Genomic DNA, 23,788 nt, shown 5'->3' on the forward strand with positions numbered 1-23,788 from the left:
GTGGAGGGATGTGGGAGCGAGGGCCGCGGCCTGTCCGTGGCCGCCACCCGCCTCGGCCGTGAAACGGGTGGTAGTGATGACACTGACCGCTGTGGCCGGCAGAACAGCAGTGTCCCGAGGCGTCCACGTCCCCATCCCGCGAACACGTCACGTACGTGGCCAGAGGGACTTCGCAGGTGTGGTCAAGTTAGGCCCTTGCGATGGGGAGACGGCCCTGGGCTATCCGGGGCCCTACACGTAACCCCGCGTGTCCTCAGAGGGACAGGCAGGGCCACTGGCACCAACGGGGGAGGAGGGGCCACGTGGTGACGGAGGCAGAGACTGGACTGATGCGGCCCGAGCCAAGGACGCCTGGAGCCCCCAGGATCGGGAAGCGGCAGGAAGGAGCCCCCCGGAGCTGCCAGATTCAGCCCCTTCAGATCCGTTCTGAACTTTGGACCCTCCAGAACCGCACAATTTCGGATTTATGTGGAATTAAGTTGTGGAAAACGGTTACAGGGGCCCTGGGGACCAATACACCCCTCTGTGTCGTGAGGGTTCAACAAGACAGCCGCACCGTTGCCCGGCAAGGCCTGGGCACAGGACGCGTTCGCCGGTGCCTGGAGGTCCTGCCTCCCGCAGCCGAGGCCCCCGCGGTGGCCCGTCCACCTCCCCCTCCTCCGCCACCGCACCCAGCTGCCCGCACAGCACTGCTCAGACCGAGGGGCCTCACCGCCCCCAAAAGCAGCCTGCTGGAAAGAGGAGCAGGGCACAGCGTCCTCCAGGGTGGGGGCCCCACAACTGCGGGGGTCACAGCCTGAGGCCGGCCCTGCCAGGGGCCTCACAGTCCGTCCTTGAGCTGAGCCCACACCTGCCCCACCCCTTGCAGCCTGCTCTCGTCCGACCGTCCTGGCGCATTCTGCCAGCCCGGCCCTGGGGCCCCAGAGCTCTGGAGGCCCTGCCCTCGGGCTTCTGTCTCAGGGTCCTGGCCTGCGTGCCCGGGGCAGGACTCCCTGGCCAACTCCACCACACGTCCTGGGCACCGGCTGTGTGCAGGGGTGCGCCAAGCCCCCGCTTGGGGGAACTTCGACGGGGCCCACGTTGGGCCTGCTGCTCTGGGGAAGGAGAGACTCACCTCGCCTGGCCCTGGAAGCCCCCAGGACCCCTGGGATCAGCAGCCTCCTCCCCTCCCCCGCGCCTGGAGTCGGCTGCCGGGCCCCACCTGGCCCGGGCTGCACTGGCAGATGGGGCTGGGCCGGCGCCCTGGGGCGGGCCGGGGCTCTGCTCTGCCTGGCCTGGCGCAGCTCAGGACGGAGACCACCTTCCACGGCAGCCAGGGAGGGCGCCTGGCCCGACAGACAGGCAGGCAAGGCGGCCTGCTGGGCCAACTGAACTCTCAGGGCTCCCAGCCCCGTGCGGGGGTCTGCACAGCCACGGGGGACCCAGCTCCGGCCTCCTGTCTCTCCAGCCCACCCCATGACCCTGCCGCGTCCTTCAAACACACCAGACTCTTTCCCACCCCAGGGCTTGCGCGGGACCCTGTCTGCCTGGAATGCCCCCTCCCCCACCGTCTTGCGGTTGCCGGACCCTCCTCATAGTTCTCAGCCCAGCGTCACCTCCTCCGTGAGGCCTCCCTGACCACCCTCTGTTCTGCCCTCCCACGCCCTCCGCTCCACTGTCCGCGTCCATGTTTCCTCTTTGCTCCTCCGTGAGCCCACAGAGAGGGGCTTCTCTGCTCGTCCAGCCCCCCGCACACTGGGAGGCCCCCTCCACCAACACAGACGCAGGCTCATCCCCGCGGCCCCGCCACTCAACCCCGGGGCCTGGGAGCTCCAGGAGCACCCCGCCTGAGGAGGTGGCCAAGGCTCAGCCCCCACCGGCAGCAGGAGGGTCTGGGAGAGGGGCCGTCTCACATACCTGCCGGGATAATAAGCAGATCCCAAGGCTGCAGAAACCCCTGGGCGGGGAGGGAGAGAAACTGCACACCTTGGAGAAGGAACAGCAGGGGTGAAGCAGTCAGCCGGGTTCTCACCACTGCACTGTCTCCAGGAAAACTCCTACTCAGCCCACAAAGCCCAGCCCAGAAGCCCATTCCCCGGGAAGCCTCTCCAGGTGCTGCACTCAGGTTGGCCAAATAAGCGAATCAGCTCAAGACTCCAGCCCTCAACATCAAGGCTGCACTGGGAGAGAATTCCCACCCACACCACCAAGACCCTGGAGCAGAGCGGGTGCCCAGGGTGGAGCCGAGACAGAGCCCAGTTGGGGGTGGAGATGGGAGGGAGGGGAGGGTCTCTGTGGGAGGGGCAGGGGGTTCCTGGAGAAGGGGACACCCAGAAGGGCCTACAAAGAGAAAAGGGGGTGCTGAGGACACTTGGCACAGATTAGAGGCTCAGCGCTTGGGGGGAGTAGGAGGGACGGGAGGCAGGAGCTGGGAATTCTCTGGAGAACCCCACCCATGTTGTTTAGTTAACAAGGAGGACAGTGTTAGCAAGAGCACACCCAGAGCACTCGAGAGCACCGCCCCGAGCACCCCACCTGTGAACGCAGGGCTCCTCCAGCCTCTCCACGCCTCGCTGCTCCCCTCACCCCAGGACTCAGTTTTCCCAGCGGTGACGAATGGGTTGGAATGGGCTGGTTTCTGCAATCCCCCTAGGGCTGTCGCGAGCTTGGGCGCAGCAGCCGGGTGGGGACAGGGAGGGGGCAGCAGGAGCAGGGGGTGGGGCGAGGGGCAGGGTGAGGCTCCAGGGTTAGCGCCCAGGGGTCCAGGGTGGCCCTTGAACCGTGAGGACCCCAAGGCCAGCGGCCCAATTCCTGGCCTGGCCGGACGCCGGGGAGGGCGCTACAGGGCAGTGCAGCTCCTGTCGTCCTCCCCCTGCTTGGCCCCTCGGAGAGCCCCTGTCTGGCCAGGACTGGACCCCAGGGCCATTCCCTGCTTTGGGGGAACATACAGGCACCCCATAAACATGATTCTATCAACCACGTCACCCACCCATCCTCAGACAGCCCCGCTAGGAAGGAGCGCCCAGGAACCCCACTTTGCAGATGAGCACAGAGAGCCTCAGCAGGCGTCCCAGTGTCAACAGTGAGGCAGTGTGGTCCGGGCCGGACACTGGCCGCAGGGTCCATGTTCTTAACTCGTCCCCGCAGCCCCCCAGGAGCATGGGGGGCCCTGGGCCAAGCCGAGAGCCCCTGCTTCCTCCACGGACGGAGAGCACGGCCCTGAGCCCTGCACCCCATGCTGGGCTCCCTCCCTCCCCCCACTCTGTAAAATGGGGGGCTCAGATGACCAAGGGACCCTGCAACAGTGTTAGTTCTCCATGCTACACTCACTCCCTCCACCCTGGGACTCAGTTTCCCCAGCGGCAGCAAATGAGTTGGAAGGGGTGGGTCTGCGTGATGGTCCCAGAGCTGCCGGGCTGCCCTCTGGGGACAGTGCTCAGGCTGCAGGGAGGGGTGTGGCTGGGGCGCTGGGCCGTCACCCCAACTTTATGGCTGGCTGAGCAGTGAGTCACGCCCATTACAGGCTGTGCCATGCGCTGCCTCCCGGGGCGGCCCCCGGCCCCCCTGCCCCGACCCTTGGGGCGCCCAACTGCCAAGGCAGGCCCTCCGCCCTCTCCGCAGCTGGGTGCTGCCAAAGGTCGGCAGCCTGTGCCGGGAGACGCCCTCTCCCCGGCTGCCAAGGGCCAGGCTCAAAGTCCGAGCCGCCTGCCTTCTGCGCCGGCGCATCTGCCGCGGCCCCCCTTGGGGGGGTGGAGCCCACTGGCGACAGGACCCACAAAGACCCAGGTGAAACCCCACAACCGCGCTCCGGGAGCGCGCGTGACGCCAGACTCGCGCAAGGTCAGGGTGACTGAAGTTAAAACAGGTGCAGGGGGCATGTCTTCACCCCCCAGCGGGCCGAGAACTTTAAATCGAGACCTTCAGCTGTGGAGTGGGAGGAAGCGGCCGAGAGCACAAGGCCGCAGTGTCCCTCAGCGTCTCATCCGCTGAATACCACGTGTTGTGGCCGTCCCCAGCAAGCCCACTTCTGGGAATCCGTGGCGTCCCACAGACATGCCAGCAGGCCACGGCTGCAGCAGTTTGTGTGGATGAACAGAACTGGACACAGCTGGACGTCCACCTCCAGGGCCTGGCTGAACCCACCGCCACCACCCTGGTGTGGGGAGACAGCGCAGACCCCGGTTCCCGGAGGCTGTTGGGTGGGAGAGGGGAGGATCATTGTTTTCTTTTAGAAACTGCATTGTCTAAACTGCTGCTGTGAATCCCGTGGAGGGCTGTGCTTTGACAAAAAGGAAAAGGATCTGGCCAGGCGTGGTGGCTCATGCCTGTAGTCCCAGCACTCTAGGAGGCTGAGGTGGGAGGATCACTTGAGGCCAGGAGTTCGAGACCAGCCTGGGCAACATAGCGAGACCCCATGTCCACTACAAACAGAAAAATTAGCCTGGTGTGGTGCAACCCTGTATTCCCAGCTACTCAGGAAAGTGGCTTGAGCCCAGGAGTCGGAGGCTACAGTGAGCTGTGATGACGTCACCATACTTTAGCCTGGACGACAGAGCAAGGTCCTGTCTCAAAAAAAAAAAAAAAAGAAAGAAAAAGCAACTGATTCTTTCTGTCTTAGCACCTGTCATCTTCCAAATAAATTCCCCACTCCTCGGGCACACTTGGCCTGCAGGTGTCCTTCCTTATCCCCCACCATCAGCCACCCCATTTCCAACCACTCACTCACAGTAGTCACTCTCTATGTGCCTCAGACCCTTCTTTCCACCCCTAACTGTTCCCTTTGCCCTGAAAGCCCTTTCCTCTCATCCCATTCAGCAAACTCCTACTCCTACCTCAAGGCCCTACCCAAATGCCCTCTCCTCTGTAGGGCCAACATATACACTTCCATGGTGGATAAGCTCCTAGCTAGGGGTCAGGCTGACCTGGGGAACCTCTAGCTTCCTCCTTACTGAGTCCGCATTGGCCTCCAGCTGTAAAACAGGGCAGCAACAGAGCCTCTGGCAGGGGTGCTCCCAGAGTGATGAGGGAGCTCTCCATCCGTCTCTGAGTGTTGGACAGGGATGGTAAAGAGGACGATGACGAGTGTGGGGGCCACAAGCCAGACCAGGATGAGCTCATCCCGCCTCCCGGCTCCCAGGGAGTCAGACTCCCCATCCGCACTTCCTAGATGTGGGCGCTGGGCTCACCGTGCCCTGACGTGCCCCAGACAAGCCAAACAAAGCAAGGGCCGGAACTCATACCAGGTGGCCTCTTTCTGAGCCTGGAAATAGCACATGAGCGCTCAAAACACTGTGGACTGGGGTCCCACACCTGCAGCCTAGTGGCCTCCAGGGTCTCCTGGTCAACTGGACAGTGGCCGCGGGGCCAGTGCAGCTCAGGGACATTGGGAAGTGGACAGCAAGAGGGCGATTCCCAGCCCACCCGCGCCCCAGGTGAGAGGTCCCTGCCCAGAGGGGCCTCTGCCCCCCCGCTGGGCGAGAAAGTGCTGGAGGAAGGAGGGGTTCACTCCACCCCAGCCCCCTCCCCCCTCAGCCCCGACTGCCTGCAGGGGCCGCTGGGGTCAGGAGGGAGGCGGGGCAGAGCCCTGGCGTTTCCAGCCAAGGCCAGAGGATTACGTGGCCAGATAAGCCCTGGGGAAGGCCTCTGGCGGGAGCCGGAGCCTTTATCAGACCTCAGGCAAAACCAACAGAGGAAAATGCCGCAGCAGGCCAGGCAAACACCGCCCACCCCTGCGCTCTGCCCGGCCCTCCGCAGCCTCCTTGCCTCTCCTTGCCGGGGCCTGGGGACAGCCCTGCCCTCACAGCTTATCTCCGTGAGAACGTCCACCTCCTTGAACCAACTCCGGCAGGGCAGCGTGACTTATCAGCCCAGAGTGAGGAAGGGGCGAGCAGCCCTAGGGAGGGGCCCGCGTCTGGAGGCCGAGCACATCCTCCCCTCACCGGCCAGAGAACAGGCCCTGCCCTGCCCAGAAAAGGCACCAGAGGCAGGGGGGGCCTCTTCCTCCAGCCCCCGGCCCTGAGACGGCGCCTCGCAGGGAACAGTCCCCGTGGGCGGCTAGTTGCCCAGCGAGCATGAGCCCTCCATGGAGCAAAATGGGGCCGCGCCCTTCCCCCCAGGAGCTCCTGGGACACAAGGGGTGACGCAGAGCAAAGCTTTGTGCTGTCAGTGCTGCCTGAGTGGGTCCTGAACTCAAGTCCTGTGAAACGGTTCTCAACGAGGACTCCGTGGGGGACCTCTGGGAAGTGTGACGTGTCCACTAGTTCTCTCCCAGCCCGGGCGGTGCTCTCGGCGCAGGCAAGACGGGGGAGTCCTTCCAGATACATCCTTCTAAGCCTGTTTGACTTTATTTCACCCTGCCTTGTAAACCCCTGAGCCCTTTTCAAGTAAGGCCTTTGCGGGCGAGACCTGCTCCGCGAGTTCCACTCGTCCAAACCTTTTAAGGGTCAAAGAGCGTGACTCTGAGGTCTGTCCCTATAAGGACAGAGACAAAAGCAGCCCCTCACGTCCAAGCGGCTCTCGAAGTCCCTTCCATGCTTAGGACTGACTGCCTCTCGACGCCGAAGCTGTGAGGACCCCCCACCAGCGAGCGAGGGGCTACGCCTCCAGCAGGCGCTGGCGGGAAAGTGCTTAAAAACCCAAAGTCACGACAAATGCAGCCACTCTCAAGGGGGTATGTGCACGTGTTGCTCCAGTGGCAGACTTGGGAAATGCACGCACGTGGGCACGCGGGCTCGAGACTCCCCTCCGCAGCGGAGTCACAGGGGCCTGGGGTGCAAGGCCCCCGCCCCTCCCCCCACCTCTGCACCCGCGTGTTTGCAAGCCCGCCACCTCTGAGAGCCGCGGAGCAAGCACGGCACAGGCCTCAGCCCCTCTTCCGGATGGAGAAACTGAGGCTCAGGGAGGCGCGCGGTGTCCTGCTCAGGTCACGCGTGAGCACCGAGCGACCCGTCTCCCGTGTCCAGGCTGAGCGGCCTTCCCATGGAGGGTGACGGCCCTGTGGGAGGCTTGGTCTTTCAGTGAGATGACATCTGAACCAGGGTCGGCCACGGCCGGCAGGGCACTGCGGAGACGACAGGAGTGGGGTCCTGTGGCAGCCGAGAGCGCCGCTGCCTTTCCGGAAGAAAGAGCTCTTGCCCCGTGGAAACGCGCCCAGCGCGGTCCCAGCGCGGTCCCAGGGGGCTGTGCATTTTATTCAAGAGAAAAGAAGTCTACATTTTGACATGAGTTTTTCCACTTTTTAAAACATGGGGGCAGCCTGCACGCCGCCTGTCTGTAGCCTCTGACCTCAAAGGCAGGACGGCGTCCCCAGCCAGCGGGTGCAGAGCTGCACCGGGGGTGCCGAGGCTGGGGCGGCGTCTCTGCCCCCACCCGGGGAGCCCCTGGCGGTCCTTGTGGAACTCTCGGGCCTTTCTGCACAAACTTCACCCCAAGTGAGGGTCCGTGTCCGCGTGTCTGTTCCTCCACGCCGGCCACCCCACGCTGAAGGCTCAGGGGTTGGCCACATCCCCTCGCCCTGCATCCCGAGCCCTGGCCCGCGGAGGTGCCATCACGACTGGGCACAGGAGTCGGGAAACAACACATTTGCTCCTCCCCAGCCACGCCCAATCCCAGCCGGCTCTGACTGGGAGACGGGGCCCCCCAGGAATGATGACAGCCCCCCAGGGACAAGCCCTGGCTCTGAGCACCTGGCACCTGGGCTGGCCTGTGGGGACCACGGCCCAAGGCGTCTTTCTGCAGCCCCAGGGGAGGGGAGGGGGGCGCTGCCAGGCCAGAGAGGAGGGTTGGCCCCGGGTCTGCGGCTGCCTCTGGCGCCTCCCTGTCAGCGCGCGGGCGGGGTCTCCAGCCCACGGATGCCAAGAGCCCCTTATCTCCTCTCCAGAGGAAGTGGAGCCAGAGCAGGAGGATCCGGGGGCTCCGGACGCCAGCGCACGTCTGCAGGAGGAGACGAGAGACGCTGGTTTCCCTCAGAACGACCCATCTGGAGACACGTTCCAGCTGCGGCGGCTGCAGCTGAAGGGAAATTCCTCGCACATGAGGGATGGGGCTGGGGCTCCCGGGCAGGCGCTCGGAGGCAGGCGCAGCCTGGGACGGGTCAGATTCGGGGCTGGAGCAGGGCTGCGTCACGGGGGTCAGCCTGGGAGGGGTGTCCGCAGACCTGCCTGCCCCGCCCTCCCCGCCCAGTGAGCGGACCCACCAGCTGGGTCTCCTCCTGGCGTGTGAATGGGCCACCGTGGCCCAGGGGGCCTCTCCGGGGCTTTGGTGGCCAGGACAGCAGCAGCAGTGGGACCAGCCTGCCTTGCCTGCGCAGGGCTGGGGACATCTCCGAGAGTAACCGTGACAGCGTTCCCAGCCTGCGCTCCTGCGCGGTATCCCACTTCCGCAAGACAGCCTCAGAAACTGCCCAAGGTGACAAAGGGGACACAGCCCTGTGTGATCGCAGTAACAGAGTCACGATCTAGCAGGGGCTGGCCAAACCCAGGTCCCAGAGCAGCCCCAGGAGGCCACCCCCTGACAGAGCTCGCAAAACGAGGCAGGTGGGGGCCCTCACCCTTGAGACACAGGGTCCCCCGCGGTTGGACGGTATCACCACCCTTTTCCAGGAATATGGAAGGGCGCAGAGTCCAAGGGGCAGGGCTGGGCCTTGACCCCAGGCAGCCCCCGAGACCCACTCCAAGGTGACATCCAGCTGTGCTCTGCAGCGGCCCCCAAACAGTGGCTGCACACAGGTGAGCCCCTGGGGCGCCAGGGCTGTGACTCTGACCCAGGTGTCCAGCCATCCTCCAAGCCCTGCCTGGGCCCCAGCGGCGCCCCCCACCCACAGGACCCGGGGGTCTTGCTTTCTGCAAATGCCCCTGGAACACCAGCACCCTGCTTGGTCTCCCTGCCCCACCTGCCAATCCCGGGGTCTGTGGGACACGGGAGGGAGGGACCGCTGTGGCCCCCTCAGGTCACGGTGTCAGTGGGCCTGGCCCCAGCTCCTGCTCGCCGGGACGCCCGATCTTTGGCACACTCAGCAGGGAGCAGTTCTCCACAGCGCCAGACCCGCCTCCGCACAGAGCACGAAGGTTCTCCGGCAGCCACAGGAGCCTTGCTGGGCACTGTGTCAGGGACCCGGCAGCTCCAGGAGGGGCCCGGGTGGCCCACCTGGTGGTCAGTGCCCCAGCTGGTGACCCACCTAGAATGACTAGGGTCTCTGGGCCACTCACCTGCCCCGTTCTGAGCCTGGCTGAGGCAGACGCGGGCATGGGGCTGGCTGCTCTCAGCCGGCATGGGCGGCCACAGAGAGATGAGGACAGGGTCACCGTCCAGGCCTCTGTGCACGTACGCCCACGCGTGCACACAGAGGTGTGCCTGCACAGTGGTGTGTGCGCGTGTGTGTGTGGGTGCACACGGGTGTGCGTGCCTGTGAGTGGGCCTGCACGTGTGTGCACATACGGTGCGTGTGGAAGTGTGAGCGTGAGCACAGGCGTGTGCGTGTGGCTGCAGAGAAGTGTGCACACACGCTCCGCACTCTCAGACCTCAGGACTGGGAGAGAACGCCCGGGTCCTCGGAACTGCACCCACGCCCGCCCCTAAGGTGAGAGCGCTCACGCAGACGGCCAAACCCAGGAGACCTCGGGCTCCTTCCCACGACCGTTCGGGGAGGAAAGGTTCCCGTCTTTGCTCAGGACACGCACGCATGTCTGTCTTTGTTGCAAACCCTGAAGGCTTGAAGCTGCGCCCGACTCAAAGGCTCACGTGCGCTGCTGCTCCCGCGGGCAGGTCTCTGTGGGACACCGGAGCGTCTTCAGCGAGTCGCTGGAAAAGTGCTATTTCCCTTCACATGTATATTTCCAGGTTGTCTGTGTACTCTTTGTTCATGTGGAAAATACGGAAAATGCAAAAAAGTTAAAAGACGAAAACAAAGGCACACACCCTTCCAGGCCTCAACCATCCTTTTTTTAATCCAGACTTTTTGACGCTTTCGGAAACCTTTTAACTCCCCTGGACTCTCCTCTCGGGCGCCCTCCCGCCGGCAGAGTGGGGCTGATGGCTTTGACACGCCCTGGAGTCTGTACATTGAGCAGACACAACTGGAACCGATAAACCTGCGCTCTTGGCAGGGAAGCCCCACCGTCGCGCTCCCAGAGCCCGGGGCCGGTCCTGCACCCCAGCCCGGCGGGAAGGAGGGACGCTGGCCACAAGAGCCAGGGGGTTCCCTGGAGCACCCAGGACACCCGCCCAGCCCAGGCCCGCTGCAGGGGTGACCGAGTCCTCCCTGACAGACCTCTAGGAGGACAGGGGAGAGCGAGGGACGGGCTGGAGGCTACGGGCTCCCCAGGGCCCTTCCACGGGAGGCAGGAGGCGAAGGAGCGGCAGGCCACGGGGGGACGGAGAGGGAAGAGGAGAAAAGGAGGGAACCGTCTAAAGACCAGAGCAAAAGAGAAAGTTAAAGGGAGTAGAATGGAGAGAAAGAGGGTCCCAGGCACCAGCCAAAGCCCCTCCCCTGCTGCCGGGAGCCCCCAGCTACCGTCTGACCCCAGGCACCTCCAAAGCAAAGCCTGCCCTGGAATCCTGAGGCCGGGATGCCTTCCTCCTGGAGCAGCCGGGCCGGGCTCACGCAGACCCAGCCAGCCCCCCAGCGCCTGAAACTGAACGTGGGAGGTAAGTCCAGGCCCCCCAATAAACTGCTACCGACTCGGTACAGGGCCAGCCCCATCTGCACCTGCAGGTGAGTCCATCGTCTGGGAAGCCCCGGTGAATGCCGAGGGGACGTGACAGTGGGTGTTGGTGGCTGCAGGGAGACCGAGGCAGCTCACTACAACAACCCTGCAGGCACCTTGGCTCAAGGCCGCAAGCGCCCTAAATCTGCTCCCATGTGGCCGAGAAGGCATGTCTGGTAACTGCCTGCAGATGGGCGGTGGCAAACCGCGCACCACCAGGACAGACCCTGCACGCCCAGCAGCGAGCCTCCCAGACCCACCAGCACGATCCAAACCCAGCCCTTGCTCTACACCAAGACCCGGCCTCGGGCCGGCCTCTGGGGGTGTCCTGGGGCTGCAAACCCCCCCACTCTGCCACTATGCGGAGCACAAACCAATCAGGGTGCGTGTCCGGGCTCTGGCTGGTCCTGCTCTGGTAGCCAAGAGGGGCTGCTGTGAGCAGAGGGGTCACCCACGGCACCACCGTCACCACCTGTGCAGCTCCCAGCCCAATGGTAGTGCAGCCCGAGACCCTCCAGGCCACTCCCCGGGGTGCTCAGGGACACCCGCCGAGAGCACGTCCCTATTGTCCCATTGCCCATCCTGTCCTGGGTCCTCAGCCCTGAGGCTGGCCAGTGTACCCACTTTGGGAGGACACATCTCTGTAAGTTCAGGGACATGGGGCTGCACCTGATGGGAACTAGTTTGTACCCCACACCCCCAGCCTCCCTTTTTGGGAGCAGTGGCCCCCTCCCAGGAAGACTCCCCACACAGACCCTCAGAACCAGCCGTCGAAGCTCTGCACACAGGACAGACACGTCCTCCCTTTGTCCGGGGCGCCGTGAGGCCCGACCTGCCCCTTCCACCCCACAGCCTCGGTGAGGCCGGCTGGTCCTCAGCTCTGGGCCTCGGAGCCCAGGGAAGGGGAATTTGAGTAGGAGACGCAGCTCGGCAGGGGTGGCCTGCTGAGCGCACCATCGAATGACGCTGGCTGTTGTTCCCACAGACAGAGACGCCGATTTGGGCGTGCAGGGAACACGGGTGTCGGGAAACCCCTTCTACCGCCTTAGCGCGGCTCCGAGGGAGGCTCCCAGAAGGGGGCAGCCCGCTAGCCTCCTGGCCACTTTGGATGTGCATAAAGGTCCCTCTGAAGCCATTTTGTCCCTTGTTCCCAGCCGGCCCTGCCAGGACAGTCCACCACACGGACATTACGCTCTGGGCTGCGTGAGGGCAGGACGCGTTGTCTCCAGGCTGGCTTGAGGTGGCGCGCAGCAGAGGGCTGAGCGAACGGCTGCGCTCGCAGGGGGAGTCGCTGGCCATCTTTTTTACAAACAGAATTCCTGGCCCCCAAGCCTGGCTGCTTTTTACTTTGAACACGTGTGGTTCCCGCGTGCCGGGAGCCTCCAGCCCTCCAGCCTCAGCTCTCCCTAACACCGGCCCTCTCTGCGGGGAGGGAGAAGGGGTTCTCGCAGGTGGTTCCTGGCAGAACACGGGAGGGAGGAGATGAGCAGGTCCGAGTCCTGCGACAGCGACTGGGAGCAGAGCCGCACCCAGGAAGGTGCCAAGTGTGGCGCTGGGCTGGGGATCGACGGGACGCCACGTTTAGTCAAGTATTAGGGACCCACAGCCACGGAGGGCACGGGACCCCCCAGTATCACTCAAGGGCAGGCCGGGGGCTCATCTGACCAGCCCATCACCGAGGCAGCGCCACGTTCGACTGGAGATTCCGCCCGCCCCAGCCTGGCCCCCGAGGTGAAGCTGTGCACAGCTGACAGAGCCAGCCACCCTGTCCGTCCATCTGTCTGTCCCCACTCGGGCTCAGGGCTCAGGGAGCCAGAGACCCTGCCCTCATCTTTCTCCCCAGGGACGGGACCGGCCCTGTGTGTCCTTCCACCGCACCCGAAAGCCTGTGCACTGTGGCCCCCGCTGTCCCGGAGGGCGACCTGGCGGGGCTGGTGCCATCCCAGCGATTGCAGGACATTCCCCAACACTGCAGTCACATTCCGAGGACCTCAGTGCAATGATGTCCTCCCCACAAACACACTTGCTTTGAGTCCCTCCCCAGAAGACCCCTCTCTGAGCGGCTTGGCGGCGGCGGCCGGCCATGCTGAACGCTGAGCAACGTCACCAGGGAGCTTTGAAAGCAGATTCGGTTACACACATGACACTGCGACCGACCGAGAGCTGTTTCGGTTTCCCACCCCTTTCTCCGCAGCCAAGCCAGCCACCGGGTCGTCCACAGTGCAGACGGTCCGCAAGGCCCAGCGTTCCCCCAAAGTGCCAGGCTCCGCCCACCCTGCAGACCCCCCAGGAGGGGCAAGGAGCAGGCGGCCTGGGGGTGGGGGCGGGGCTGCTGACCGAGGCTGAGCCAAGGGAGCAGCACCCGGATGGGAGCCGCAGGAGCTGGGGTCAAAGGCCGTCTCAGCTTCTGTCCCAGCCTTGGTTTCCTCCTCCATGAAGTGGGTGTGAGAACCGCCCACCCCACCAGACGGCTGGGCGCTTCCGAGGAGTTAAAACACCCAGGTCACCGAGCCGTGCCAGGCACGCGGGGATGCTCGGGCAATGCCCAGGCAGGGTCCAGAGGACACCCTGCTGGGAGCAGCCCCAGGCAGAGACATCACGGACCAGTCAACGCCCCTGGAGCCTGACCCAGGCACACCCAGTGGGCTCCAGCCTGCAGCTGGCCTTGGGCCATGGCACTCTCAGTCCTGCAGAAGGGGTACATGCTTTCTGCGTTCAGCATGATACCCACGCCCTGATCCAGCACCCCAAGGCTCCCCGCCCTTAGCTCCCTCACCTCTGAGGATTTCTGCAGTCCTTGGACTTCAGGTGGATGGAGTCACACATGCTGGAGATGCCTGGAGTCCTACTCTGTGGACCCCGAGGGGTGGCAAGGCCCTAAGGACACCCTGAGGTCCAGGGGTTGGCAGATGCCAGAGGAGGCCTGGGGGGAGAGGGGCAGGGGAGGGATTCTGACTGGCTGTTCCCTGTCCTGGGGGCTGAGGACACAGATCCCCACCCTGGTGACTGCCACCCCACTGGGAGCGGGTCCTCCCTCCCTCCAACCTTCCAGCCCACCCCACAGACAGCAGAAGGAGGCCCTGACCCAGACCCTGACCTCCCCGGCTTCCTTCCCTGGCACCTGTCCCCAGAGTCCCTGAGCCCCTCCCACCTGCAGGGAGGGACCAGGGCAAAGGGACCCGAGGGATGGGGTGGGGGAGGTGGGCCCAGCCCCTCCTGCAGCCAACCCAGACAGCCTGTGCTCAGAGGATGCTTCCTGGACAGGGTGGCCCCCAGGCTGGACACAGGCCTGAGCTCAAAGCCCCACGTGGGCCATAACCGTATCCCCAGAGATCAGCAAGCAAGGAGTACCATCGCCTGCTGGCAGGGTGTGCATAGCAGGGACCCTGGCGGGGGGTGCTCCTGGGCGGGGACCCTGTCCCGGGGTAGCCCGGCCTGATCAGGAGAGACTGCCCAAGGCGTCCAAGGAGACACTAGGTCCCTCTTGGGAGCTGGGCCGGGGCCCTGATGCCCCTGTCCCCATCAACAGTGGGACTGTTTTCTTTCTTTTCTGTCCAGGAGGTGTCTGAGTCAAGGGTTCGGGTTCCCAAGCTCTGGAGTGGGGAGGAGGAGGCTACGGGCAAGTGACAGCTGGAAATGAAACCCAGAGCCTGGCGGACGGTTGGAGGCTCCACCCCACTTCCCGGCCAGGCTGCTGGGCACCCCCACCCCTCACAGCCCACGACTCTGCCTGTCATGGGGGTGAGCACCCAGCCCTGATCTCACTGGGGGTGGGGTCCTCGCCCCAGAGGTGGCTGTCGGGAAAAATCCCCTCCTGTACCTCCCTCGCCCGCCCAGGTGCCTGCCCTCGGGAGCCTGGCACAGACGGACCATCCTCTGCCGGTCCAGCCTCCAGGAGCCTTTGGAGAGTAAACCGCTCTCCCTCCCCTGCTCCCCACCGTGGAGCCAGCCCCACCTCACCCCCACATCATCTGCTCTGGAAACAGCCCAGCCTTTTAATTATAAATGTAATGCACGTCCATTTTAGAGATTTGTTAATACAGGAAAAGCAGCCAACTGCTATCACCCAGAGACTCCCTCCTTATGTCTATTTCTTGTGTTTTTTTTTGTAATTTACTTGTGCAATTGCTAGCTGTGTGGCCTTGGGCAGGTTAGCTAACCTCTCTGTGTCTGGTTTCTCCATTTGTAAATGGAATAATAATATCATCAGTCTCATGAGATGGCCGTGGGCATTACATGGGAATATCACAGGACAGGCGGTGCTTGCGTTGCCTGTTCAAGGATTTACAGATCTTACTCCACGTGAGTGGTGCAGACCCTCCCCCTCGGCCCCCGCAAGACCCCAGCTTTGCTGTTGGGCTTTTCTTTTTCTCTAGACTGTTTTTGGGGGAGGAACGTCTCAGCCCCCCCACAAGTTACGAGTGTCCCCCGTTACATGTCTCTTCATTCCCAGTGCCACGGGTCACCATCCCGCTCCGGTTACACTTTCTCAGTAACCCGGGGCCAGAGCTTGGGTTCAACCGGCTTTGCCCTTGGGGGCCCTGGCGGAGCTGCGTCTGCAGCCGCCCTTGGCGATAAGACCGTGCTCACGCAGGAAGGGCCCTGGCCTCAGTGGCGCAGGCACCCCTCTCTGCCCTCCTGGAGCCCACCACGAAAGAATGATCCATACATGGAGTCTGGAGGGGGTGGGGCGAGGAGGGATCCCATGGAGCCCCCCAAGTGTGGGGACGGCAGGGACCACAGAGTGCCTGGCGGTGTCCACTCAGGGCCCTGAGGGAGGGAGAGGATGGAGTGACAGGGGTGTGGAGGGAGGGCTAGGAGCAGGAAAGGGGGTAACTGGAGGTCACCTAGTTCCCTATCCCAGTGACACACTCCTCCGCCCCAACCTACTGCTCCTCGCCTGTGCACAGGGTCCAGGGTCCGGAGCCCACCCTGGAACCAAGGCCCAGGGTTCGAGTGGGGGCCTGAGCCGACCATGGCCCCTCGGCAGCTCCGCCCCCTCCCAGCCCCTCCACTCCGCGGAATCCCAGGCTGCTGCGGGCACCAGGGGATCGGGGGATCGCGTGGAGAGGAGAGGAGAGGAGAGTGCGCCTGCCCGCCCTGGAGACCTGCAGGCTCCGGCTGTCTAGGGCCCCACGCTCCAGGAGAGGCCCATGACTGAGGCCTTTCAGCTTCAACCCGGTCACTACCCCGGCTGGCCACGGCCCATCCCGCCTCCCCAGGCAGCTGCCCTTCACCAAGGAAAACGTCTGGCTCCTCCCCTCCACGGGCGACGCAAGCTGAAGACGCTCTCTGCAAACGAAAAACATCCATGGCCCCAAGCTCTGGCCCATTCAGTGTTGCTCTGGGACTGCTGTGGTCCCCTCGGCGTGACAGGGGTGAGGCAGGCGACCGCAGTCACCCTGGAAGCCGAGCAGGGAGGCCCGTCCCCCCTCCCCAAGGCTGCAACCATCCATCAGGGACAGTTATGTGACTCCCACCTATTGCATTTCTGGCACCTGGAGGAGACACTTCTGGATTCCCCACGAACTGCGAGAAAGTCTCACAGAGGCTGGGGTCTCGGGAGCGCACCCAGGTCGCATCGGAGGGGCGGAACCGCCAGCGCCCCAGTGGCCCCGCTTGCTCAGAAATGGACAAAATTGCGGGGCTCCCACTGGACTTCGCGCCTGAAGAGGCCAGTAGTACACCCGCTCAGGTCCAGGGACTGGGCCAGGGTCCCTGTGGACGGCAGATCCCTGTGCTGGGCCCCAAGTGCAGGCGCACTGGGAGGGGCCCACGGGGTTCCACCTCCGTGTCCATCGGTGCGGCGGGGGCCAGGGCCACTGAGTCAGCCATTTAAAAGGGAACCAGTCACTAGTCCAGCCTTGGGTGGGAGTCCCAGGCAGACGGGCAGGGAGGGCTGGCGACCCTGGATATCAGGAAGAAAGTTAGAGAAGTCTCCGAGTCCCGACTCTCCTGGGGCCCCAGGGAGGCCCACGGGGAACTCGGGCGCTTGTGCGCCTCCACTGGTCGGGGTTCGGCGCTGGGTGCCCCTCGCCCTGTGCCCAGATCGCAAACCCCCCAGCTGGGCCTACCGGGGTCACGTGGCTCCGCGGTTGGAGCCCCGGCGCTGACCCCGCGGGGAAGGAGGGCGGGCGCCGCTAGGGAAGGGGCGGCGCGGCGGGGCGGGCCGGGGCGGGGCGGCTCCGAGAGGCGGCCCAAGCGCCCGGGATTCCCTGCGGAGCCGCTCTGTCCCCCGGCTTCTGGTCTCCAGCCCGCCGTCGCCGGCCCACTGCCCCAGCCCCGCTCTCCCGCCCTCCCGACCGCCGGTGAGTGCTCCAGCCGCGGTCGCAGCCGCGCGCCTCTTCCCAGCGGGGACTCTAGCACCGCGACGAGGCCCCTGCTCCCAAGGCCATGCGCCCCGCGGATGTGCCGGCCCGGTCCTTCCCAGCCCCCACCGAGCCCACCCCGGGACCTCCGAAGCCGGGACAGTGGAGGAAGTGGGCTTGGCGTGGCGGCTGCGCCGGGGATGCTGCACCGAGCGGCCGCTCCCACCCCCCCAATCCCCGGCGTTCTTCCCCGACGGTTCTGGGACCGGCCCCAGGAATGGCCCCGGCTGGGGAGTGGGAAGCGCGGCTGGAGCGGCGGCACCTGCCCGGCCCAAGCTCGAGCGCCCGCGGAGCGCTCACAGCAGCGGTGACTTCGACGCCCATCCCTCTTCCCCGCAGGTTGAGACCGCGCCCAGGAAGATGTACCAGAGCTTGGCGCTGGCCGCAAGCCCCAGCCAGGCCGCCTACGCCGACTCGAGCGCCTTTCTGCATGCTCCGGGCGCCGGGTCCCCGATGTTCGTGCCGCCGCGCGTCCCCTCCGTGCTGCCCTACCTGCAGGCGTGTGAGCCGGGCCCGCAGCCCCCCGCGCTCGCTGCGCACCCCGGCTGGGCGCAGGCAGCCGCCGCGGACTCCTCGGCCTTCGGCTCCGGCAGCCCGCACCCGCCGGCCGCGCAGCCGCCCGGAGCCGCCTTCTCCTTCTCGCACAGCCCCCCGGGGCCGGGCGGCGGCGGCGCGGGGAGCCGGGACGGCAGCACCTACCAGGGCGCGCTGCTGGCGCGGGAGCAGTACCCGGTGCCGCTTGGGCGGCCTGTGAGCGCCTCGTACCCCGCCGCCTACTCGGCCTACGTGGGCCCGGACGTGGCCCCGTCCTGGACCGCCGGACCCTTCGAAGGCAGTGTCCTGCACGGCCTCCCGGGCCGCCCGGCCGGCCTCTCGGGCCGCAGAGCCACCTTCGGTGAGTGCGGGGTGGGGAAGGGAGGGTGGCCGCACTGGCTCGCCCGGAGTGCCAGCGAGTCCGGGGAACAAACCCGCATCCTGCGAAATGTGCCCCCCGGCCCCACTGTCAGACCCGCAGCACTGGCCCAGAACTCTGGGGACACCCAAACCTTGGGTGATACGGCATCTGCCACAACCCCACCCACCCCCGGGACAAAAAACAGTATCCAGAATTCTTTTAACATATTAATAGAAAAGTGCATCTATTTCTGCCTTTCATTCATTTGAACCCAAAGCAGCATTCTGGATTGTGCCTAAGTCTTAAAATGTTTTTTTGAAAAGTTTTGGAAATGATTTTTATAAAGTTTGAAATGTTGGTTTGTTTAAGTAACTCGCCGCATTCATCTCTGCTCTAAAATGTTTACGTATTCTAATTTGGGGCCTGGCTTCAATTGCTCTTGGAGTATAAATTTGGATAATAGGGTTCCCGGCCTGCAAAGCGGACAGTTGCTCCACCGGGTTTCTGAGCAGTCCCCGGAGCTGGCGCTTTCTGGCCCAAGGCCATGCCTCTGAGTTTGCTGCCTGCAGGGCCCCCTCAGGGCCACCCCTCCCCCTCCGTGGAGGCCGAGACACCCAGCTCAAGAGCTGCCTTTTGGCCCCCACCGGCCCCTCAACGCAGGAAGCGGGGGCCCAGCTACAGCCACCGGGACCCCTGGCTCCCAGCCCGGGGCAGCCCTGCGTGGCACCCACCCTTGGCTGGGCGATGACTGACCCTTGCCCTGCCCCCACCCGGCCTTCCAGCCAGAGCACCAGCTGCCTACGGGCACCTGGCTCAGCCTGGAGGGGATCAGGAGACCTCCACCCCACCCCCCGTGTGCGACTGCCAAGTGAGGAAGGAAAGTGGTTTCGAACACAGCAGCGCTGACAGGCCATCGCGGTCCTCGCAGGGTATCTGGAGATCTGGTCCAGAACCACAGCCCCCCACCCTTCTGATCCGCGGTGCAGATGAAGCGGGCAGTGCGTTTAGCCCAGGCGCCCTGCTGGATAAGGGCCCTTCATCCGCCTCCCTCTGCCGGTGTAGACGCTGCTGCCTCCCCAGCAGGTCAAAATGTGGAGGCTAGTGCTGGACTAGCCTGGTCAGAAGGGCGAGCCCCAAGTATCCACCCGAAGGTTCCATTTATTAGCACTCCCCCCCTTATAAAGGCAACCCAAACGAAGTTCACTGTATGCAAGTTTAAAAAAGAGTAAGTTTTTAAATGAAACAAATGTGATACGCAAGTGTGGGGAGTCGGACAGAAGCCCTCAGGCTCCCGGAGAGGGGCTGAGCTCGGGCCCACGAGCTGCCTGTCCCCGCAGTGTCTGACTTCTTGGAGGAGTTCCCTGGCGAGGGTCGAGAGTGCGTCAACTGCGGGGCCCTGTCCACGCCGCTGTGGCGCCGCGACGGCACAGGCCACTACTTGTGCAATGCCTGCGGCCTCTACCACAAGATGAACGGCGTCAACAGGCCACTGGTACGGCCCCAGAAACGCCTGGTGAGTGCAGGCCCGGGGCACAGAGCCCGAGGGGACACTGGAGCCCCGGGGTGGGGGGAGCACCGAAGCCAGGCCCAGTTCCTTTCTTACGGGGGCAGCGGCACAGAGGCACGCAGGGGCCAGGGGGCTCTCGGTGGGGACACTGTGGGGCCACCCACTCAGGAGTGCGCTCTAGGGAGCCCCAGGCCCAAGCTCAGAACCCACAGAGCTCTGGCTCTGCACTCAGCGGGGTGCAGCCTCCGGCAGGGGGCTGGGGGTCCTCCCAGGGAAGGGCCAGCTTCAGGGAGCTGGGACCAGGATCACCCACCGGGAGCTCAGCTCTCAAGCCTCAAGGTGACCCTGCCCGCAGATGGGGCTCGAGGGGAAGGTGGCTGCCAGGTAGACACTTTGTTGGGGGCCAGTGAAATCCTAAATGGGAGGGTCTTTGGGTCTGCCACCCGCTTGGGGACCACTTTCTACCCACACTTCGGGGACCAGAAGGAAACCTAGTGCATGCCTGTTCCCCGCCTCATTGGGCAAAACTTGTTTTCACTTTTGGTTCTTCCTGGCCTGTGGCTGAGTAGGGTGGGGGACTCAGGGGTCCAGACTTTTGCCCTGGGCAGGGCACAGTCCCAGGAGCTTCCCAGAGGTTTAGTTACTTCGTTCTGTGCCATTTCCCAGGCGAACCTCTACAGTGAAGTAATTTGACAAACGCGGGTTGGGGCGTTGATGTCGCTTGCAAGCTACCTAAAGTTAATGAGGCCGCAGTGGCTCCCCCAGGTCTGAGGTCTGGGCAGGGGTGTGTTCCTGGGAGCCGCCAGCCCTCCTCTGGTGGGACCTGTGCCACCCTGGGGTGGGGGGGGGGCTGTCCTCCTGCTGTCCTGTGAGCTTGCTGTTCCGGACCGAGCGGCTGCAGGGCACTCATCTACGAACTTTGCTGGAAACCTGAGCCCTGGCTGGGTGGGCAGGAGACCCAACCCCATGGTTGGGTCCTGGGAGGCAGGATTGGCAGTTCGAGGGCAGCCACTGTTCCGCTTCTCTGAGCTGGCCTAGGGTGCCAACCTCCCTGCACCCCCTCCACGCCTCTCAGAGGGAGGGGCCCCCTCGGAGCCCTCAGCCACGTCTTCCACCGATCTGCCCTGCAGTCATGCCCCATGCCCAGGTGCACCGCCCAGCTGGTATCCAGGTGGCTCTCACCGAGGGGGAAGACGAAGTTATGAGGGGGTAGGGAGCTGGCCCAGGTCCCAAGGGACTGCACCCCAGGCCTTCTGACCCCAGCCACCTGGCCCGTGCAGCAGGTGGCCCCTCCCTGCCTCTCGTCCCACCTCGCAGTGTCCAGCTCCAGCAGAAAACTCCTGACGGGGGGGCCACCATCTAGGCATTGAGGGCACAGACACCAGACTTGGCCTGGAACCATCCACCCGAGGCGCCGTGTGCTCACCTCTCCCTGCAGCCCCTGCCCTGCCCTGGGCCTTGCAGCCCAGGCGATGCCTGTGTCCAGCTGGGCCCCAGGCCCCCGTGCTGTGACACCTCAGGGACAGTCCTCCAGCTCTGTGAGCCTTGGTCTTCTCACCTGCGAAGTGGGGAGATGAATTCAGAACTGTCCCATGCTGTATTCAAAAATCTAAAGTTAAATCAGACGGCCGGTGCCGAGTGTGTGGACAGGTCTTGGCTGGCTCCAGGACGGGCTGAGGCAGGGGCACTTGGCCTGGTCAGGCCTTCATTGCCCGGCCTTGGGGACACGGGCACAGCTTTGGGGATGCCTCCTTGGGGGACCCCCCGTTTACCTGCCCATTTCCCCACGGCCACAGGCCCTGGAGTGTAGGGACAGCCTGGTCACCTCTGTGTCCAGGCCCCCCAGACCTGAGCTGCCCAGGACGTATTTGCCAGGCAGGGCAGGGTCAGGAGGTGACACAGGCCCCCTCTGCCCCCACCTCTCCCTGAGAAGGACCCTAAGGTTTCCCCAGCTTGCCCCGGGGCTCCCACCCCAGGACTCGGGAGCCGAGTCCCACCACTTGCCTGGTGGCCAGTCCTGGGTTGGTGTGGAAATCCTGAGACTTGCAGCACCAAGACAGGGGGGACCACGTGGCTCCCAGCCTTGGGGGCTGGGTCAGCTGCCCCAGACGTGCCCCTACGGCTTCCCAGCTGGACCCCACTTGCCCCTTGAGTGTGGCCAGAACGCTGCCCCAGGGGGACCTCCCCAGGAGGAGCTCGTCCTGACACTCCTCTAAGTGATTGCAAACGTTCTAGAAGCATGACCTGGGCAACACCGGATAGTGACAAAAAGGTGGCCACCCTGCAGCCCTCCCAACAGAAGCCCCGTAGCTCTGTGGGCCTTTGCTGGGGGCCTGTGTGCAGCCACGCCTCCGACCTGGGGGCTGGCGGGGGGGACTGCAAGGAGGAAAGCTGCCATGGTCCCCACCCCCACTGCCTCCTCACCCCCCAAATTCCCTCCCTGGGTCTGGCGTCCATGTGTGTGGACGTGGCCAGGGCCATCCGAGCCCCAAGCAGCCCACCCCCCTGAGCACTGGAGCCCGGCAGCCAAGGTCAGTGCAGACGGTGGGCCCCTGGCCCAAGGCCGGCTCTGGGAGGCCGCCAGTGTCTTGTGGGGCTGAGCGTCCTTTGCCGCGGAGCAAACCTGGCCCTTGGCTGGCCTGGGGCTTCCAACACCCACCTGATTCCAAGCTTGCCTTCCAGCGTAGCCCCTCACTGGCTCATGTCCCCAAGCCAGTCTGCCCTCAGCCAGCAAGGGACACAGGCAGGTCATCAAGTTAAGTGCCCACTATAGCCACCCCTCTGGAGGGGACCTGTGAGAATTGGAGGCGTTCTGGCCGCTACCGCCCCCAGCTCAGACCCCTCCGGTGCAGCGGCCTCTGGGTGTGCGCCCACCAATCTTGTGCAGTGGGCAGCAGGCCACTCGTCCTCTGCCACTTTCACCTCTCAAGTGTCCCCTGCGAGTGCCGCCTTGCCCCTCCAAGCCAGGGTTGAGCCTCTCCCTGTTCCCTGCTCCTCCAACCTGCCAGGCTGTGCCGGTCCAGCCTCTGCCCTGCCCACCAGCCTGATTTATTTGGGTGTCTCAGATGCACGCAGGGCCTGGTCCTCAGCGCGGCTCTGCGGCAGGAGCAGGCTTTGAAGTTTAACTTCTTTTGAAAAGAACAGACAGAGAGAGAGAGAGAGAGAGAGAGAGATGCGGCCTGGGAGGCCTGGGAATGGCCAGGCCTGGCTGCCTCTCTGGACAGTGAAGGAGGACGTGGGCTCCAGCGCCCGCCAGCCTGGGGTGGCAGCGAGCCCCAGCGCAGGGCTGGGGCGGTGGGGAGATGAGTCTGCCCACCCCAGGTCCCCGCTTCCCTCTGGTCCCCCAGCATCCCTAGCCTCGGTTTCCCACCTGGTGCAGGTGTAGGGAAAGGTACATGGGGAAGCACCTTGAAAATGTGTTTGAGGTCTTTTCTGTTTTTTCCATTTTCTTAATTTTATAGAAGTAAACGCGCTTACCGTAAAAAGCCAAATGAGGCTACCAGACACGTCTCTTGCACTCCCAGGGCTACAGGCGACGGGCACGCGTGCTTCTGGGGTGGTTTCTACATAGGCATGTTCTGCACGTTCTTGCCTTTGTTTCTCGCCACAATCCCAGGCTCCTTGTGTCGGACGTGTGGCCCCAACTGCGGGGGACGGTGGGGGCGTGTGTGCACGTGCGTGTGTGCCTGAGGGCCCCACCGGCTGGGGAAGGAGATGGGCCTCGGGCCACGGCTCCCCTTGGTCTGTGGGGACCACAGGAGGGGTGGTCACCAAATAAAATACAGGACACCGGTTAAATACAAATTTCAAAACACAGATAACATTTCAGTACCTGTGTCCCAAATACCCCATGGGACACGCTTGTGCCAAGTATTTGTTGCTTCTCTGAAGTTCTCACTCAGCCGGGTTTCCTTTGGGGGGCAGGGCTGCAGGAGCCCCTGCCCCATGCTGGACGGTGGGCTCAAGGGGGCAGTGGGAGGTCTGCAGCCCCTTCCCGGAGGAGGAAACGGGGTGGGGGCAGACACAAACCCTTCCTCGCTAGACCTGTCAGTGCGGCCCTGAGCCTTCCAGGGACAGCGGAGGCCTTCGGCCAGAGGATGGGGACGCTGTCCTCTTGGGTCTCCCCAGCCAGGTGGGGAGTTGTGGCCCTGCGTGAGGCCTCTCTTAAGCCCCCGGCCCTGCCCCTTCCCTTCCTTTCTGCCCCTTGTCTCGGAGATGGGTAGAGTCCCGCCTGGAGACAGGAGGCCTAGCCCCAGATGCAAGGATGCAATGGGCAGAATTCCCGCCTCACTCTCCCCCAGGCTGGCCTGTGCCCTTGACCACAGCCCGGGGGAGG

The 23,788-nt window shown here is 64.4% G+C and overlaps 1 protein-coding gene across 1 annotated transcript in view; it reads left to right on the top strand.

The window, feature by feature from the left end:
* Window positions 1–17,395: 17,395 nt before the first annotated feature.
* GATA5 (GATA binding protein 5) overlaps window positions 17,396–23,788 on the top strand; it is a 9,597-nt gene continuing 3,204 nt past the window's right edge. Inside the window, exons 1-2 of the mRNA XM_012654570.1 lie at window positions 17,396–17,945; window positions 19,283–19,458. Of these exons, the coding sequence (XP_012510024.1) occupies window positions 17,411–17,945; window positions 19,283–19,458 (711 nt within the window). The 5' untranslated portion in view covers window positions 17,396–17,410. The remainder of the gene's footprint in view (window positions 17,946–19,282; window positions 19,459–23,788) is intronic.

Source organism: Propithecus coquereli, unplaced genomic scaffold (genome assembly GCF_000956105.1).
Source record: "Propithecus coquereli isolate 6110/MARCELLA unplaced genomic scaffold, Pcoq_1.0 Scaffold442, whole genome shotgun sequence".
In the NCBI taxonomy this organism is placed as follows: Eukaryota; Metazoa; Chordata; class Mammalia; order Primates; family Indriidae; genus Propithecus; species Propithecus coquereli.